The sequence below is a fragment of the Ranitomeya variabilis genome, chromosome 1 (genome assembly GCF_051348905.1).
Source record: "Ranitomeya variabilis isolate aRanVar5 chromosome 1, aRanVar5.hap1, whole genome shotgun sequence".
NCBI classification, from domain to species: domain Eukaryota; kingdom Metazoa; phylum Chordata; class Amphibia; order Anura; family Dendrobatidae; genus Ranitomeya; species Ranitomeya variabilis.
Window position 1 is genome coordinate 8,460,276 of NC_135232.1, and position 21,179 is coordinate 8,481,454.

Below are 21,179 nucleotides of genomic sequence, written 5' to 3' on the forward strand. Positions count from 1 at the left end.
CATGACAATGATCCAAAGCACACCGCCAGGGCAACGAAGGAGTGGCTTCGTAAGAAGCATTTCAAGGTCCTGGAGTGGCCTAGCTAGTCTCCAGATCTCAACCCTATAGAAAACCTTTGGAGGGAGTTGAAAGTCCGTGTTGCCAAGCGAAAAGCAAAAAACATTACTGCTCTAGAGGAGATCTGCATGGAGGAATGGGCCAAAATACCAACAACAGTGTGTGGCAACCTTGTGAAGACTTACAGAAAACATTTGACCTCTGTCATTGCCAACAAAGGATATTTTACAAAGTATTGAGATGAAATTTTGTTTCTGACCAAATACTTATTTTCCACCATAAAATGCAAATAAAATGATAAAAAAACAGACAATGTGATTTTCTGGATTTTTTTTTCTCAGTTTGTCTCCCATAGTTGAAGTCTACCTATGATGTAAATTACAGACGCCTCTCATCTTTTTAAGTGGTGGAACTTGCACTATTGCTGACTGACTAAATACTTTTTTGCCCCACTGTATTTGTGGTTTGTCATTGTAAAACATTAAGGTTTACTGAAACTCCGCCTGTGGCGGTTTGATCTAAATGCATGTGGCTTTTATATTCTAGGAGTTTATGGCTCCTCGTCTGATGACTCCATAATATCTCAGTTTCATACAACCTTGAAAGTGGCCACTTGAAGGGCTGGGTGAAACTAGAGTTACTACATAGTGTAAATCACTATATAAGACTAGAGAAAAGAGATGCAAAAACTGGGGCACCTGTACATGTACAGTGTGCTGATACCTGCATAATTGGGGACGCCCATGCAGTGTAGGTAATCTCCCAGGGGTTCTCTGTCTTGGTGTTGTTTCTCTGATATTCCCGATGGATGATGTTTAAAAGCCTCTTGGTGATGATCTAACTATACTGTATGTAGTTAATCTTCATATATATGTAATCACTATATTTATGTAATCCTTATATGTACTTAATTACCTTTGTATGTTAAGTACTTATACAAAATTGTACGCACCCATACTATTCAATCATACTATTCCTTGAATGTTGTACTTTGAAATAAAATTGCGTTGTATTGCAAGTATTAGCCTTCTTTAAAGTCGTATCTGAGCCTTAGTGTTAAAAACATGGCAAATAAAATTGCCAAATTCTCCTGTAAATAATTCTGCAAAGAGGGTACCATCATACCATTAAAAAATACGAGTGGATTTTCCTGGGCCCATCCAGTATGTGGGTTCCAAGGTCTAATGGGGTGCATATGACTGACTATGCAGCAGGACTGGCCTTGCTGCCAATGTGTAAAACAAAGGAGTATGGAACACAAAATGAATATCGTGAAGTGGATTTTCATGGGCCCATCCAGTATGTGGGTTCAAAGGCTTATTGGGGTGCATATGAATTGGCCGCAGGGCAGGCCTTGAATTCAATGCAACACATTTTCAGGAAGCCCTCCTGGACATCTTATGACAGGGGTAATGTGGTGCGTCGTAATTCTTGGCAGCTCATCCATTCACAGCGTAGACTACAACAGCTTAGGAGACCCACTGTTTAATAATGGCCCTTTAAGAAGATTAATGCCGCCTGATGCACCAATAAAAATAGGCTTTGTGACTTTAAGAGTCGCTTATTCATGAATGAAACAAGATGGGTCTGCTTATGTGTCACACACCACATGGCCAGCTAGGGGGGTCACATGTTACAATGACATTTCCCAGTGAATACATTTGTAGTGGGTGAAAGCAATATTAAAGTTGAAAACCGTTTCAAAAACGCTGCGTCTGAACTAAGCCTAAGTGGGGGAGGAAATTTTCGGTCTGGGGTTAATTTGGCCTTACAGGCAAGTCATTAACCTGCAAAGGACGTACCTTGACATATTTCCCAGCTAAATCCGTTTTGGTTTCGTTTTAGTGTGTCTTTTGTGGCACCGGGAATAATGGCATGAATCTCGGAAAAAATTGTTTAAAGCTGTGACCTAGGAGTCAAGAATGCTTCCAGGGGCGATCCCCATGAGGTCCCTGTGTCATCTGAGCAGTGTTTTCATCATTTTCAGACGTTTTTAGACCTTAAAAGGACCCCGGGGGATCGCGGTAAAAATTCTCAGGTCTCCCATAGACTTACATTGGGCTCGTTGTTCTGGCCGAGTACCCGAGTATTCCAATCTGCTCGACCCGAGCAACGAGCACCCGAGCATTTTAGTGCTCGCTCATCACTAATGAGCATGTTTGGGTGTGGTATGTTCTGGGGCAGAGTTTGGATATGCCTTATCATTGGATGAGCATGTTTGGGTGTGGTATGTTATGGGGCAGGGTTTATTGAGTGTGTCCTGTGATAGGGCAGAGTTTGGACGGACATGCCTTGTCATTGGATGAGCATGTTTGGGTGGGGTATGTTATGGGGCAGGGTTTATTGGGTGTCTCCTGTGATGGGGCAGGGATAGCTTGGGTGCAGCTTGTGATGAGATGGAGTTTGCTTGGTTGTACCTCATCTTATCAGTTTGGGCTTGACCTATCATTGGGCAGAGTTTGGTTGTGTCATAGCTTGTCCCGAGGATGAGATTTCCAGCACAGAACACAGAGAAGTGAATGGATAGTCCACATCTCTGCCACCAACTTACACTTTATATAAAGTTTCTGTAACCTCTTTTATATAGACCAAACCCAAAAAGCGTCTGACTCCTGAGCAGACGCCAATATTTAGATCACATTCCCGATTAGATTTGTACATGAGAATTTTTCCTTTTTGCTTTCAGATGACTTAGAGGAGAATGATGCGGAGTATGGGGATGTTATGTATGAGAACATCAATGGACTAAACCCACCAAAAACAAGAAGGGAACCATCAGAACAAGCGACCGGGCCGGTGGAGCGACTCAGGACAGGTATTGCAGTGCTGCAGATCAGTGTGTTAGGGCTAGCGGAACGCACTGGGTAAATATAGATGTTTATTATAATTGGTGCGTTCGCAGCCCGGGGTCTACCGTGCAGGAGGAACCTGCTGCTAGCTAATGGTGGCACTGTTTGGCGATATAGACTAGCTCTGTTACTTCACAGAGTAGCCGTGAAAGGAAAGCACTGCGCCTTGTTAGACTCACAGGAGCACAGGCTAACAGCCGAACTGATAGCAGTCAGTGGTTATGCAAACATGCAATTTCCTCCCCGGAGGTGCCGGTATTCTAGGGGCTTATTTCAGCCGGGTCCCTGAATACATTCACACATAACCACACTGGCGCAAAGCACATGTTTGGATTGATACTAGCGCATGGCCGTGCGGCCATGCGAGCCTTTTATAGCTGAAGCACGAACAAGACCTTCCTAGAAGGACCAATGAGAAGCTGCCGCAGAGTCTGAGCACCTTCAGGACCTTCCTGGAGAACCAATGGGTCTTGCTGCAGTATCTGAGCATGTGACCCTCAATCTCCAATGAGAGATCTTACTCTGGGCATGCTCAGAAGGGAAAAAGCAGGACTTAGTCCCAAAAGCGTCTGCTTGCCGCTGCCCAGCACTTGCTTCAATGGCAGAAGCAGGAAAAGCAGCAGTAACCCTTTGCACAGATTCAAACTGAGCGAGACGCTGGAACCGATGCCTCCGCTGAGCAGCCTCCACTGCGGCAGGAGAAGAATGGGAGACCACAGCGGAGATGGCCTGAGATTCCCCCTGTGCAGAGGCGGGAACTCGACCCCTAACAAGTGTTAGTTTTATAAGTGCGTGTGACTTATGTAATGAGATCAGTTTGAAAATATTTATAGACTAAAATCCACATCAGTGTCCTAAATACAATAATATATACATGCACAAGATAGGCCAGGAACACAAAGACTGCGAGAGCTGGGGAGATAGATACAATTATGGAAATGTCATTAGAAATCAATGAATGAACCTACAAGGTCACACACATAACTGGAGAGCAATAAATCCACAGAACGGACATTGCACATAATATTAACTACTGGCACCAACTGATTCATATTCTTCCATTTTCAAAGCAGAGATATGAAAGAGCCTAAAATAATGTATAAGGAAAAGCAAGAGATGAGGGAGCAATTTGCACTCGCTAGAGTACAGACACAGTGGAGGGGGAAAGTCCTCTGACTAAGCCGGATGGGAAACCTCTGTGAATGTCATGCGCAGAGTTCTCTCTCCACTCTCTTCTTTCTCTGCATCCATTTTCAATGAAGAGATATACTGTATATTACTACCACAATTTAATATTATGTGCAGTTTCTATAGGGGTGGTTTTATCGCTCACCTTCTTCTCCATTTATGTGTCTGATATTATTTGTTCATTATGGAAATTTTTATAAAAATCTAACGTTTCATTTATCTTTTCATCATTCACATTCTTCTTAAAGGCATTTCTCAATTTAAAGTATAATAAAAGTAGAAATAAAAAGTCTACACAACCTTGTTGAAATGTCAGTTTTTGTCATCTAAAACGAAATATCCTACTAAGAAGAGTAATTTCAGATCATTCCCTCTTGTAAGGTCGCACGTAATCTGTACAATGCAATAGAAAACTATACTGAAATGGTTTCAGGTGGAAGAAGAAAAACAAAGAGCTGAAACATTGCAGTTGAATAAATCTGCACAGCTTTACACTAACACGTTCCTGCAGTCCCCTGTGAATTTCTGGAAGTATTCGGGTCTATTAGCGCCACACATCTGAAATTGGCGATCTTTGCGGCTCCTCCTTACAGCAGCTTCATATCTGTCAGATTGCGGGGCCATCTTCTGTGTACAGCGCCATCTTCAGGTCGCCACAGATTGTCCGTTGGGTTCAGGTCTTGGCCATTGCACAACTTCCATCTTCTTCTGGAGAAACCATTCTTTTGATGACTTGGACGTTACTTAGGTTCATTGTCAATCAAAAGGTGAAATTTCCCTTCATCTTCAGCTTTTTAGCAAAGACTGTAAGGTTCTGATGTAAAATTGTCTGAAATTTGGTCTGTCCATAATTCCCTGCCCCTTGTCTAAACCCTAGTTCCAGGTGCTGACAAAAGGCTTTAAAGCACAATGCTGCCTCCACCTTGCCTCACTGTGGGTATAATGATCTTTCTTGATACGCTGTGTTGACTTTGCGAAAAATATTCCTTTTGGATAATAGATAGCAAGTTCCACCTTGGACTCATCAGACATTAAATCATGTCCCACATGCTTTTGGCAGATGTAATGAAGATTTGGCAACACATAGCTGGGTCTGGATGTTTCTTATATGTAACAAAGGCTTCTGTCTTGCCCCCCAACCCCACAGGCCGGACATATGAAGAATATAGGAAATTGTTATCACATGCAGGACACAACCAGGAATTTTTGAGGGACGTCCATTTTTAAGTAATGTCACTATTGTGCCACATTTCCTTCTTGATGACGTCTCCACGACATTCATGGTAGATCTGATGCCTGTGAAATGTTTTCTGTACTCTTTTCTGACTGACGACTTTCTACAATGAGATCCTTTCCTGTGTTGTCAGCTGTTTATGATCAAGAAAATATCAGGAAAATCCTCCTAGAACAGCGACACTTTCTCTGGGGTTTCTCAGAATTGCTTTACATGACAACGACTGACTACTTTGTAACATGAGGAGAAATGTAGTCAGCTGATTCTGACCACAACCACATCCCAAATATAAGATGAAGTCAGGGCCATGGTTTTAGACAAAGTGGGGCCCTGGGCAAAAGTTTAAAGTAGGGCCCTAAATACTCACATATTGCGCCATCACACAGAAACATTTTGGTTGTATTCACATGCGCTGAGTTCAGGCTGTTAAACGAGCATGATCGACAATATTGAAGTCGTTCAACGCTTGTTTCCCAGTCTCTTTACACTGGCTGAGGAACAAAGATGGGGACAGAACGATCACTAATAGATAAATCTGTCCCCATGCAGTATCATGTTATCATCAGCATATCTGCAGTTTTCTCCAGGTGATGTGCTGAGAAGAACAATGATTTTTGTTCTGGCATAAACAATCCAATCACTTGATGAATAGGCAGCATTTTGCTTGTTTACTATAATGCACCCATAGTCCTACATATTGTATAATGCACCCCATAGTCCTCCATACAGTATAAATACGCTCCCCATATTCTCCCTATAGTATAATGCACTCCCTATAGTCCTCCATACAGTATAACGCAGCCACACACAGAGTATAATGTAACCCCCACACATAGAGTACAAAGTAGCCCCGCACAGAGAATAATACAGCCATGACACACACATAGAGTTTAATGCAGTCCCACACACACAGAGCATAATGTAGCCACATGCAGAGTATAATACAGTCTCCACCACACACAGAGTATAATGCAGCCCCCACACATATAGAGCTCAATGCAGCCACACACAGAGTATAATACAGTCCCCACCACACACTGTGTATGTGGTGGGCTGCATTATACTCTGTGTGTGGGGGCTGCATTATACTCTGTGTATGACTGCATGATACTCTGTGTGTGGGGTGGATGTCATGGTTCTCAATGACAAGAGAACTACAGAAACGCATAAATCAGGACTAGCTCTTGGATGATGGAAACTAGAGCTGACCGTGAGCTAAACCTACCGCACAACTAACAGTGGCCGGGTAGCGTGCCTACGTATCCCTAGACGCCCAGCGCCAGCCGGAGGACTAACTAACCCTGGCAGAGGAAAAACAGGCCTGGCTTACCTCAAGTAGAAATTCCCCAAAAAGGTGACAGAAGCCCCCCACATGTATTGACGGTGAGTTCAGAGGGAAAAGACATACGTAGTATGAAGGCAGGTTCAGCAAAGCGAGGTCCACTTACTAGATAGTAGGAAAATAAGAAAGGGAACTTCACGGTCAGCTGAAAACCCTATTTACAAAACCATCCTGAAATTACTTTAAACTCAAGTCTCAACTCATGAGACTGGAGTGGTAATTTCAGCTCACAAGAGCTTCCAGCTACAGCAATATACCATAACTGTGAACTGGAACAAAAATGCAAAATAGAACTCAGGACAAAAGTCCAACTTAGCTGATCAGAAGACTAGAAGCAGGAACATGCAACAGAGGGCTCTGGTTACATTGATGACCGGCAAGGCAATGACTGAGCAGCAAGGTTAAATAGGAAACTCCCATATCCTGGAGGAAACAGGTGAACAGAGAAGTGAAGACAAGTCCAGTACCACCAGTGACCACCGGGGGAGCCCAAAACCAAATTCACAACAGTACCCCCCCATTAAGGAGGTGGCACCGAACCCTCACAAGAACCACCGGGGCGATCAGGATGAGCCCTATGAAAGGCACAGACCAAATCAGAGGCATGAACATCAGAGGCTGTCACCCAAGAATTATCCTCCTGACCGTAACCCTTCCACTTGACCAAATACTGAAGTATCCGTCTGGAAACACGGGAGTCCAAGATCTTCTCCACGACGTACTCCAACTCACCCTCAACCAACACCGGAGCAGGTGGCTCAACGGAAGGCACAACAGGTACCTCATACCTGCGCAATAATGACCGATGGAAGACATTATGAATAGAAAAAGATGCAGGGAGTTCTAATCGAAAGGACACAGGGTTAAGAATAATAATAATAATAATAATAATAATTTTATTTATATAGCGCCAACATATTCCGCAGCGCTTTACAACTTATAGAGGGGACTTATACAGACAATAGACATTACAGCATAACAGAAATCACAGTTCAAAACAGATACCAGTAGGAATGAGGGCCCTGCTCGCAAGCTTACAATCTATGAGGAAAAGGGGAGACACGAGAGGTGGATGGTAACAATTGCTTTAGTTATTTGGACCAGCCATAGTGTAAGGCTCGGGTGTTCATGTAAAGCTGCATGAACCAGTTAACTGCCTAAGTATGTAACAGTACAGACACAGAGGCTATTAACTGCATAAAGTGTATGAGAACATGATGGAGGAACGTGATTATGTTGTTGTTTTTTTATTAATAGGCCACACAGGGATAATTAGGTTAATGCGTTGAGGCGGTAGGCCAATCTGAACAAATGAGTTTTTAGGGCACGCTTAAAACTGTGGGGATTGGGGATTAATTGTATTAACCTAGGTAGTGCATTCCAAAGAATCGGCGCCGCACGTGTAAAGTCTTGGAGACGGGAGTGGGAGGTTCTGATTATTGAGGATGCTAACCTGAGGTCATTAGCAGAGCGGAGGGCACGGGTAGGTTGGTAGACTGAGACCAGAGAGGAGATGTAGGGTGGTGCTGAGCCATGGAGTGCTTTGTGGATGAGGGTAGTAGTTTTGTACTGGATTCTGGATTGGATGGGTAGCCAGTGTAATGACTGGCACAAGGTAGAGGCATCGGTGTAACGGTTGGCGAGGAATATGATCCTGGCAGCAGCATTCAGGACAGATTGGAGCGGGGAGAGTCTGGTAAAAGGTAGGCCAATTAGTAGAGAGTTACAATAGTCCAGACGAGAATGAATAAGTGAGACAGTAAGAGTTTTTGCAGAGTCGAAAGTAAGAAAAGGGCGAATTCTGGAAATGTTTTTGAGATGCAGATAAGAAGAGCGAGCCAGTGATCGGATGTGGGGGGTGAATGAAAGCTCGGAATCAAGGATGACTCCAAGGCAGCGGGCATGTTGCTTTGGAGTAATGGTGGAACCGCACACAGAGATGGCAATGTCGGGCAAAGGTAGGTTTGTAGAGGGAGAGAACACGAGGAGTTCAGTTTTTGACAGGTTCAGTTTCAGATAGAGGGAGGACATGATGTTAGAGACAGCGGTAAGACAATCACTGGTGTTTTCTAAAAAGGTCGGCGTGATAACAGGAGAAGAGGTATATAATTGGGTGTCGTCAGCATAGAGATGGTACTGGAAACCAAATCTACTGATTGTTTGTCCAATAGGGGCAGTATACAAAGAGAAGAGGAGGGGGCCTAGGACTGATCCTTGAGGAACCCCAACAGTAAGGGGAAGGTGAGAGGAGGAGGAACCAGCAAAACAAACAGTGAAGGATCGGCCAGAGAGATAGGAGGAGAACCAAGAGAGAACGGTGTCCTTGAGGCCGATGGAGCGGAGCATAGTGAGGAGGAGCTGATGATCCACAGTGTCGAATGCTGCGGAGAGATCCAAGAGAATTAGCATGGAATAGTGACCATTAGATTTAGCTGTTAGTAGGTCATTAGAGACTTTAGTGAGGGCAGTTTCAGTAGAGTGTAAAGAGCGGAAACCAGATTGAAGAGGGTCGAGAAGAGAATTATCTGAGAGATAGCGGGTAAGACGGGAGTGGACCAGGCGTTCCAAGAGTTTAGAGATGAAGGGAAGATTAGAGACAGGTCTATAATTAGCGGCACAATTTTGATCGAGGGAGGGCTTTTTAAGTAGTGGATGTATGATGGCATGCTTAAATGAGGAGGGAAAAATACCGGAAGTGAGGGAAAGGTTGAATATTTTTGTTAGGTGAGAGGTGACAGCCGGGGAAAGGGACTGGAGGAGATGCGACGGAATGGGGTCGCTGGTGCAAGTGGTCGGGCGAGAAGATGCAAGGAGCCTGCTTACTTCTTCTTCTGTAACTGGTTCAAAGTCAGAGAGTGAACTAGATGCAGTGGGGGAGGGAGGACAGTGCTTGGTATGAAGAGATTGGGAAATGATTTCCTGTCGAATGTGGTCAATTTTTTCTTTGAAGTAAATGGCCAGATCGTCAGCGCGGAGATCTGTGGTTGGGGCCTGCTCTCTTGGGTTGAGTAGGGACCGGAAAGTGTCAAAGAGACGTTTAGGGTTATTGGACAGCGAGGTGATGAGGGTGTTGAAATAGGTTTGTTTGGAGAGGTGAAGGGCAGAGTTGTATGTTTTTAACATGAACTTATAATGGATGAAATCTTCGGGCAGATTAGATTTTCTCCACAGACGTTCGGCGCACCTGGAGCACCGCTGCAGGAAACGTGTTTGCAGCGTGTGCCACGGTTGTCGCCGTCTGTGCCGAGTTGTTCTATGTATAGGAGGTGCAGCTTCATCCAGGGCACTTTGCAGGGTTTCATTGTAATGCTTCAGAGCAGAATTAGGACAAGAGATGGATGAGATTGGGGCCAATGAAGACTGCAAGTTCTTCATAAGTTTCTGGGTGTTAATGGCCTGTATGTTTCTATAAGTGTGGAAAGTGGGGGTGACCTGAGCGGGATGGCAGTTCTTGATAGAGAATGAAAGAAGGTTGTGGTCAGAGAGCGGGAGAGGGGAGTTTGTGAAATCATCCAGTGAGCAAAGCCGGGAGAAGACCAAATCAAGGGAGTTTCCATCATCATGTGTTGGAGAGTTAGTATGCTGCGAGAGGCCGAAAGAGGAGGTTAGAGATAAAAGGTGAGAAGCAGATGGGGAGAGGGGAGAAGCAATTGGGATATTGAAATCACCCATGATGAGGGTGGGGGTGTCATAAGAGAGAAAGTGTGGAAGCCAGGTGGCAAAATGATCCAGGAACTGGTGAGAGGGGCCGGGAGGACGATACACCACCGCCACTCGCATGGAGAAGGGGACGTAGAGTCTGACAGCATGGACCTCAAAGGAAGGGAATACAAGTGAGGGTACTTGGGGGATAACTTGGAAGGTACATTTGGGTGAAAGGAGCAGACCAACGCCTCCACCTGCTCTGTTGTCTGATCTTGGGGTATGAGAAAAGTGTAGTCCACCAAATGAGAGAGCAGCAGCAGCGGTGGTGTCTGACTGCTGGATCCAGGTTTCAGTAAGAGCCAGGAGATTAAGAGAGTTAGAAAGAAAGAATCTCCAAAATCTTATACGGGCCGATGAACCGAGGCTTAAACTTAGGGGAAGAAACCCTCATAGGGACAAAACGGGAAGACAACCACACCAAGTCCCCAACACGAAGATGAGGACCAACACGACGACGACGGTTGGCAAAACGCTGAGTCTTCTTCTGAGACAACTCCAAATTGTCCATCACCTGCCCCCAAATCCGATGCAACCTATCCACCACAGCATCCACTCCAGGACAGTCCGAAGACTCCACCTGACCAGAAGAAAAACGAGGATGAAACCCCGAATTGCAAAAAAATGGAGAAACCAAAGTGGCAGAACTGGCCCGATTATTGAGGGCGAACTCCGCCAACGGCAAAAAGGCAACCCAGTCATCCTGATCCGCAGACACAAAACACCTCAAATAAGTCTCCAATGTCTGATTAGTTCGTTCGGTCTGGCCATTAGTCTGGGGATGGAACGCAGATGAAAACGACAAATCAATGCCCATCCTAGCACAGAACGCCCGCCAAAATCTAGACACGAACTGGGTCCCCCTGTCAGAAACGATATTCTCCGGAATGCCATGCAAGCGAACCACATTCTGAAAAAACAGAGGAACCAACTCGGATGAGGAAGGCAATTTAGGCAAGGGAACCAAATGAACCATCTTAGAGAAACGGTCACATACCACCCAGATGACAGACATTTTCTGAGAAACAGGGAGATCAGAAATAAAATCCATAGAGATGTGGGTCCAAGGCCTCTTCGGAATAGGCAAGGATAACAACAATCCACTGGCCCGAGAACAACAAGGCTTGGCCCGAGCACAAACATCACAAGACTGCACAAAAACTCGTACATCTCGAGACAGGGAAGGCCACCAGAAGGACCTAGCCACCAAATCCCTGGTACCAAAGATTCCAGGATGACCTGCCAACGCCGAAGAATGAACCTCCGAGATAACTCTATTGGTCCAATCATCGGGAACAAACAGTCTACCAGGCGGGCATCGATCAGGTTTATCCGCCTGAAACTCCTGCAAGGCCCGTCGCAGGTCCGGGGAGACAGCAGACAATATTACACCATCCTTAAGAATACTGTTAGGTTCAGAATCACCAGGGGAATCAGGCTCGAAACTCCTAGAAAGGGCATCCGCCTTCACATTTTTAGTACCCGGTAGATATGAAACCACAAAATTAAACCGAGAGAAAAACAACGACCAGCGCACCTGTCTAGGATTCAGGCGCCTGGCAGACTCAAGATAAATCAAATTCTTGTGATCGGTTAATACCACCACCTGATGTCTGGCCCCCTCGAGCCAATGACGCCACTCCTCAAAAGCCCACTTCATAGCCAAAAGCTCCCGATTACCAACATCATAATTTCATTCAGCAGGCGAAAACTTTCGAGAAAAGAAAGCACAAGGTCTCATCACGGAGCAGTCGGAACTTTTCTGCGACAAAACTGCCCCCGCTCCGATCTCGGAAGCGTCAACCTCAACCTGAAAAGGAAGAGTAACATCAGGCTGACGCAACACAGGGGCAGAGGAAAAGCGGCGCTTAAGCTCCCGAAAGGCCTCCACAGCGGCAGGGGACCAATCAGCAACATCAGCACCCTTCTTGGTCAGATCAGTCAAAGGTTTAGCAACATCAGAAAAACCAGTAATAAATCGACGATAAAAATTAGCAAAGCCTAAAAATTTCTGAAGGCTTTTAAGAGAAGAAGGCTGCGTCCAATCACAAATAGCCCGAACCTTGACAGGGTCCATCTCAATGGACGAGGGGGAAAAAATGTACCCCAAAAAAGAAATTTTTTGAACCCCAAAAACACACTTAGAACCCTTCACACACAAGGAGTTAGACCGCAAAACCTGAAAAACCCTCCTGACCTGTTGGACATGAGAGTCCCAGTCATCCGAAAAAATCAAAATATCATCCAGATACACAATCATAAATTTATCCAGGTATTCACGGAAAATGTCATGCATAAAGGACTGAAAAACTGAAGGGGCATTTGAAAGACCAAAAGGCATTACTAGATACTCAAAGTGGCCCTCGGGCGTATTAAATGCGGTTTTCCACTCATCCCCCTGCTTAATTCGCACCAAATTATACGCCCCACGGAGATCAATCTTAGAGAACCACTTAGCCCCCTTTATTCAAGCAAACAGATCAGTCAGCAGTGGCAGAGGATACTGATATTTGACTGTGATTTTATTCAAGAGTCGATAATCAATACACGGCCTCAAAGAGCCATCTTTTTTAGATACAAAGAAAAAAACGGCTCCTAAGGGAGAGGAAGATGGACGAATATGTCCCTTTTCCAGGGACTCCTTAATATATTCTCGCATAGCAGCATGTTCAGGCACAGATAGATTAAATAAACGACCCTTTGGAAATTTACTGCCCGGAATCAGATCTATGGTACAATCGCAATCTCTGTGAGGAGGTAGTGAACCAAGCCCTGGGCTCCTCAAAAACATCACGATAATCAGACAAAAATTCCGGAATCTCAGAGGGAATAGATGACGAAATGGAAACCAAAGGTACGTCTCCATGAGCCCCCTGACATCCCCAGCTTAACACAGACATTGCTTTCCAGTCAAGGACTGGATTATGGGCCTGCAGCCATGGCAATCCAAGTACCAGAACATCATGTAGATTGTACAACACAAGGAAGCGAATCGTCTCCTGATGGTCCGGATTCATACGCATAGTCACTTGTGTCCAGTATTGTGGTTTATTACTAGCCAATGGCGTAGAGTCAATACCCTTCAGAGGTATAGGAACTTCCAGAGGCTCTAAATTAAACCCACAGCGCCTGGCAAAGGACCAATCCATAAGACTCAAAGCGGCGCCAGAGTCGACATAGGCGTCCGCGGTAATTGACGACAAAGAACAAATCAAGGTCACAGATAAAATAAACTTAGACTGCAAAGTGCCAATTGAAATAGACTTATCAACTTTTCTTGTACGTTTAGAGCATGCTGATATAACATGAGTTGAATCACCACAATAGAAGCACAACCCATTTTTTCGCCTAAAATTCTGCCGTTCGTTTCTGGACAGAATTCTATCACATTGCATATTCTCTGGCGCCTTCTCAGGAGACACCGCCAAATGGTGCACAGGTTTGCGCTCCCGCAAACGCCGATCAATCTGAATAGCCATTGTCATGGACTCATTCAGACCTGTAGGCACAGGGAACCCCACCATAATATCTTTAATGGCATCAGAGAGACCCTCTCTGAAATTCGCCGCCAAGGCACACTCATTCCACTGAGTAAGCACAGACCATTTGCGAAATTTTTGGCAGTATATTTCAGCTTCCTCTTGCCCTTGAGACAGGGCCATCAAGGCTTTTTCAGCCTGAATCTCTGAATTAGGTTCCTCATAAAGCAACCCCAAAGCCAGAAAAAACGCATCCACATTGAGCAACGCAGGATCCCCTGGCGCCAATGCAAATGCCCAATCCTGAGGGTCACCCCGCAGTAAGGAAATTACAATCCTGACCTGCTGTGCGGGGTCTCCAGCGGAGCGAGATCTCAAAGACAGAAACAACTTACAATTATTTTTGAAATTCTGAAAACGAGATCTATCCCCGGAGAAAAATTCAGGTAAAGGAATTCTAGGTTCCGATACAGGAGCATGAATAACAAAATCCTGTAAATTTTGAACCTTCATAGTAAGATTATTCAAACCTGTAGCTAAACTCTGAGGATCCATTAGAAGGAGAGAGAGAGACAAAGGCTGCAATTTAAGCAGAAATGCTAAAGAGCCAACTATTGAGCAAGCTCAGAAAAAAAAAAAAAAAAAAAATTTGCAGACTTCTCTTTCACTCCTTTCTTCTGCCAATAGTTTTAACACATGGCCGGTCATACTGTCATGGTTCTCAATGACAAGAGAACTACAGAAACGCATAAATCAGGACTAGCTCTTGGATGATGGAAACTAGAGCTGACCGTGAGCTAAACCTACCGCACAACTAACAGTGGCCGGGTAGCGTGCCTACGTATCCCTAGACGCCCAGCGCCAGCCGGAGGACTAACTAACCCTGGCAGAGGAAAAACAGGCCTGGCTTACCTCAAGTAGAAATTCCCCAAAAAGGTGACAGAAGCCCCCCACATGTATTGACGGTGAGTTCAGAGGGAAAAGACATACGTAGTATGAAGGCAGGTTCAGCAAAGCGAGGTCCACTTACTAGATAGTAGGAAAATAAGAAAGGGAACTTCACGGTCAGCTGAAAACCCTATTTACAAAACCATCCTGAAATTACTTTAAACTCAAGTCTCAACTCATGAGACTGGAGTGGTAATTTCAGCTCACAAGAGCTTCCAGCTACAGCAATATACCATAACTGTGAACTGGAACAAAAATGCAAAATAGAACTCAGGACAAAAGTCCAACTTAGCTGATCAGAAGACTAGAAGCAGGAACATGCAACAGAGGGCTCTGGTTACATTGATGACCGGCAAGGCAATGACTGAGCAGCAAGGTTAAATAGGAAACTCCCATATCCTGGAGGAAACAGGTGAACAGAGAAGTGAAGACAAGTCCAGTACCACCAGTGACCACCGGGGGAGCCCAAAACCAAATTCACAACAGGTGGACAAATTATACTCTGTGTGTATTGGGGCTGCATTATACTCTATGTGTGGGGGGCTGTATTATACTGTGCGTGTGGCTTCATTATACGCTAAGTGTGTGTGAGGGGCTGCATTATACTTTATGTGTGGTCGGGGCTGCATTATACTCTGTGTGTGGCTGCATTATACTCTATGTGTCTGGAGGGGGCTGTATTATACTCTGTGTGTTGGGGCTGCTTTGTACTCTGTGTGTGGAGGATGCATTAAACTCTGTGTGTGGCTGCATTATACTCTATGTGTGTGTGGTTGCATTATACTATGGGTATAATGCAGCCACACACAAAGTTTAATGCAGCCCCCCCACACACAGAGTACAAAGCAGCCCCAACACACAGAGTATAATACAGCCCCCTCCACACACATAGAGTATAATGCAGCCACACACAGAGTATAATGCAGCCCCCACACACACAGAGTACAAAGCAGCCCCAACACACAGAGTATAATACAGCCCCCTCCACACACATAGAGTATAATGCAGCCACACACAGAGTATAATGCAGCCCCGACCACACATAAATTATAATGCAGCCCCTCACACACACTTAGCGTATAATGAAGCCACACGCACAGTATAATACAGCCCCCCACACATAGAGTATAATGCAGCCCCAATACACACAGAGTATAATTTGTCCACCCCACACACAGAGTATCATGCAGTCATACACAGAGTATAATGCAGCCCCCACACACACAGAGTTTAATGCAGCCCCAACACACAAAATATAATGCAGCCCCCACACATAGACTATAATGCAGCCGCATCACACACAGAGTATAATGCAGCTGCTCACATACACAGCGTATAATGCATCCTCCTACATATAGTGTCATGCAGCCCCCTCACACACAGAGTAAAATACAGCCCCCGCATACACAGAGTATAATGCAGCCCCCTACATATAGAGTATAATGTAGCCCCCACATACACAGAGTATAATGCAGCCCCCAAACACAGAGTATATTGCAGCCCCCAACACACACATAAAGTATAATGCAGCCACACACGCAGAGTATGATGCAGCCCTACACACAGAGTTTAATGCAGCCCCAACACACATAGAATAATGCAGCCCCCAAAAAACACACAGAGTATAATGCAGCCAACTGACACACACATAGAGTATAATACAGCCCCCCCACATGTAGAGAGTAATGCAACCCCCTACATATAGAGTATCATGCAGCCCTCTCACACACACATAGAGTATAATGCAGCCCCCAAACACACATAAAGTATAATGCAGCTTCCCACACACATATAGAATAATGCAACCTGTCAGGAAATAGGAAAGTTCTGATTACTTCACTTACACATAGAGCTCTCAGCTGCAGTTTTCCCTGCCTGCTAACACAAGGCTGGAATTCTGAGCCACTCTTTCTCCCTCTGCCTGGGTGCAACCCTAAAACCCTCATTTCCCTCCTTCCTCAAGAATTTATATGGCTCCGTACTGCAGCTGGCAGGTCTCCCTACACTCCTCATTCCCCCCTCCCATTGGATACAGGCTAAAACTGATATAGAAAGCATGAGCTTCTATTGTTCATTTAAGGTTATATAAAGTGGCACCGATCAGGGCTAGAGATATAAGGATTACATATTCCAGATGTCCATCGAGGGATCTATAACTCACTGAAACCGATAGAAGCTAAACTCAACGAGGGCAAAGACCGAGTTTCTCCATAAGCGGGTCATGTAATTACACCATGTTTACACTTAAAATAATCCCCCTGATGTGGGGACATCCTGATCATTGTGTCTTTTGTATACGAGATTCATACAGCGAGATAGAGTTATGGCAACCATTTTTATGCCTAAGTAAAGGGGATGTTTCAGCTTCTAAGTGAGGTCACCACAGGGGGAGTGCCTGGGTCTTAGGCTAGGAAATAAGTGAGCGAAGCAGCAGTCTTTACGTGACTTCATCCGGGGTCTACCTGCTATTCAGATAAGTGCCATGCATCAAGATGTGTCCCCTCCTCCACAGCACACAGTCGGCCATGAGATCTGAAATTATCTGAACGAAATGTAAGTGTTCTTTTCAACTTTAATCCCATTTAATTTGTAATTGTATTGTACATACGAGACTTGTCTTCTTTATAATACTTTTTAAACTTCTGTAAACACTGCCTACCTCTTTTGAAGTAAAATATAAAATTACTAGCTTGTCTCTCCTTGCTCTATAACGTAGAGTAGTGAAGTGAATAACGCTACTAATCTGAGTTGGCTCCGGACAAGTTAATAATTAAGAAATCGGAGTTGGTGGCAGCAGATTTATCCTGTGCGGTTGGTAGTCTTTGTAGCCACTGGCGGCGTTGATAATTATTGTTCCTGCCTGAGTGGGAGTAGTTATATCGCCCTCGCTGCAGCGTGCCCAATGGCCAGTACATAGAAGGCAGCCTTTCTGGTGACTAATTATCCTAGATGCAGTACCTGGTCTGACCTGAAGGTAAGGGGGTGCCAGAGAGCTGCAAGTTCCAAACAGGAACTGGGAAGTGGGATATGGATAAATCCCCTTCAGAAAGAAGCAGGGGCAACCAAACAACCACAGTTCATGACAAATAGGTGTGAGTGGTGGGGATGATAAAGGTATCCTCCCAGTTAACCGCGACATTTAGTTGGCAGAGCAGTGGGATAATAGAGCATTAGTGATCTGGTTTGATCAATCATTCCTTTCACTAAAAATTTGTGCAGTTCTTGCGAGGACTTGGCGCAAAAAAGTTTTGGAGAACAAGCTCAGTGTTTACTAGTCCTGAGACAATTGCGTGTACTTGCGATTACTCCCTCCCTTTCTCTTTGTTTTTCTATCCTATCTTTTATTTGGCAATGATGGAGGCAAAAGGAGAAGCCTGGTACACCCAGCAGAAGAAGGACACTCTTGATGGAGCATGCACATCCCACGGCCTGGACCCCCATGGCAAAACAAAGGCTCAATTGGTCACAGAACTGGTGCAATTTGAAGCAGACCAAGCCCGGTCTCAGAGCCAAGCGGACTCAGAAGCCAGCACCAGCGAAAAATGGTTCTGCTGCCGAGTTCCAACCACTGAATGCCGACCCTACTAGCAACCAGGGTGGATTGGACCCCCACCTGCAGGCGGCCTTGGAACAACTACCCTCTGACGACCGTGAGGGACGTCTGAGGCTGATCCAGTAATACCAGCAGGAGGCCCGAGCTGAGCGGCAAGCGGAGCCGGAGCACCGGCTGGACTTAGCCCGACTCCAGGGGTTGAGGTCGTCCCAGTCCAGCGGCGAGCCCAACAGAGCTCAGACCCCTAAACCCCGACGAAGAGCACTTTCCTGTGATGGAAAAGGACAGGGACTTGGACACTTTTCTGCGGGCTTTTGAGAAAGCTTGCAGACAGTAGCGGCTGCTTGGGAACCAATGGGCCCAATACCTGACCCCAGGGCTAAAAGGCAAAGCTCTGGAGGCGTTTGCTTCTCTCCCACCAGACCAAGATGAAGATTATGAGGCCATCAAGCAGGCCCTGATAACCAAGTACCAGCTTACACCTGAGGTTTACCGTAGAAAGTTCCGGAACCTCTAACATGGCCCACACGATGGTTATAGCGATGTGGTACATGGACTCAGGACCCATTTTAACCAGTGGGTCCAAGGACTGCCAGTGACCACCTTTAAGCAGCTGGGAGACCTGATGATCAAAGACCAATTTCTATATCTGTGCCCAGCTGATGTGTGACAGTTCGTGATGGACCGAGAGCCCAAAGACGTGGGTAAAGCAGCGCAGATTGCCGATGCCTATGTGGCCAACCATAAATTGGAAGTGCAGAAGCCAGTCACTGCCAGCTGGAGAGGGGGTAAGCCTGCAAACAACGCCAGTACCTCTGCCAGCCGACACACCAGAGGCCCTGTCCCCATTGCCAACAGCACCAGACCTACCACCGACCTTCGCTAGTCATTTTTCTGCAAACAGACTGGTCATATCAGCACCTACTGTCCAGAGAAGCAGAAGAACCCCCCAGCCAAGGCCCCAGGGCCTAATGCAGCAGTTCTTATGGTAGGTGGGGGCGGTTGGGAGTGTGTATGACAATGTGCAGCACGTCACCATGGGAGGCCATGCGCTACAGGCCTCAAGGACACTGAATGAACCCTCATCCGACCCAAACTGTCAGCTCCTGAAGAGATTATTCAGGGGAAAACCCTGAATGTCACGGGGATTGGGGGCATCCACTGTCCCCTGCCAATGGCCGGATGTATATAGATTGGGGTGCCGGGAGTGGAGTGAAGGAAGTGGGGCTGTCTGATAACTTGCCCACTGATGTTTTATTGGGGACTGATTTGGAGAGGAATGGTTGCATATTATGTCCCTGACTCCCCTCCCCGATCAAATGCTGTTGATAGTGATGGGAGATTGCATTTGTTACCTGACAATGCTTTACCGGTTAATAATGTACCTTCGGCATGGAGAATGCCCCTGCCACGTTCCAGCGGATGGTCAACCACCTGCTTCAGGGACTGGAGAAGTATGCAGATGTAAGAGGGTGGTGCTGTTATGGATAATAAGAAACACGCTGTCACTTTAAGAGGCTGCATCCCCTTGTCTGATGTGATGGTATGTTCTGCTGTTCTCCCCTGCTCTTGTTTTTGCTATGAACTGGCCGGGGCTGTGTGAAGGGGTGGAGCTGAGCAGCAAGCAGGAAGAGTTTTTCTGAGGGATCTGAGAGGACGGTGTGCTGTTCTGTCTGCAAGGAAGAGTCGTTGGCTGCAAGAAAGATTACACAGCTTGAGACGAACTGCGTTTGCTAAATAGACTTTCCCGGTTACAGCGAAGGGTGGCTGTTCTGCGCTGGTTGTGAAGCCACGAAGATACTAAGAAGGAGACTTACGGTTTCCAGGAGCAAAGAGAAGGCCACGCTTTACAGAGCCGACAGGAATCCGTGCGCACCACCGTTTTGGACTTCGGGGGCCCCCTGGGACTGGACCTGTGTCCCCAACATCACCGTGAGTCTGTTCCTGTCTGGTGCACCAATTAGGGCCTAGTGCAGGCTTCACTAGTTAGAGCACGGTAGCCGTGTGGCCTGCGTAGTGGAGGCCAGGGAGGCTATATGCAGAGTAGCATTGAGATATATATGTTTTATTGTGTAAAGTTGCTTGTGAGATAGATTCTGAGTTTGCAGTTGCTTAAGCACTGTGCTATTATATAGACAAGTTGACTCATGTGCATTATCTTTTGCTATTGTAAATCCCTGTTTGCACCTTCTTTGTCCCTTCCATTCCCTGTCTCCCAATAAATCTATCCTTTGTTGTTTGCACCTCGCCTTGTGTACAGTAGTCTCCCTGCACCGTGGTGGTCCCCCGGCCATCGCTTCAAGTGGCGCTGCGAGCAGGGTACTGTCATCAAGATGGAGGCAGCAGACAGCAATGGCGGGAATGCTAACATTAATGGGGATGCTGTGGGCATTGGTGGAACCCCTGCAAGGACACTCCCTATGGGCATCATATTTAGTGTGCTCCCAAAATTTGACGGCAAGAATATGCCACTGTCCGACTGGGTGTCCCGGCTGCAATGCACCCTGAAGATTTATAACATAAGCCCAGACCTTGAAGTGGACATTGCTTTAACTGCCCTAGAGGGGGAAGCCCGCAGAAACGTCTGCTGTTGTGATCCTAGTGGCAAGGATCGCAAGTCTGACTAGCTAAGTAACTAAACAGACGACTAGCTCTGGGGAAGTGGTAACTGGATTGACCGCAACCTGATCCTATCCGCACACAACTATAGGTAGCCGTGGAACGTTACCTGAAAATCCTAGACGTCTCTTCACGGCCTGAGAAACTGACTATTCCTAGAGGGAAAGAAAGTCCTCACTTGCCTCAGTGAAATGACCCCAAAGATAT

At 45.9% G+C, this 21,179-nt stretch overlaps 1 protein-coding gene across 1 annotated transcript in view; it reads left to right on the plus strand.

Annotated features, from left to right (window-relative positions):
* Positions 1–21,179, plus strand: part of LOC143802112 (uncharacterized) — a 98,185-nt gene that overhangs the window by 61,881 nt on the left and 15,125 nt on the right. The window contains exon 2 of the mRNA XM_077281303.1: positions 2,745–2,873. Within this exon, the coding sequence (XP_077137418.1) occupies positions 2,745–2,873 (129 nt within the window). The remainder of the gene's footprint in view (positions 1–2,744; positions 2,874–21,179) is intronic.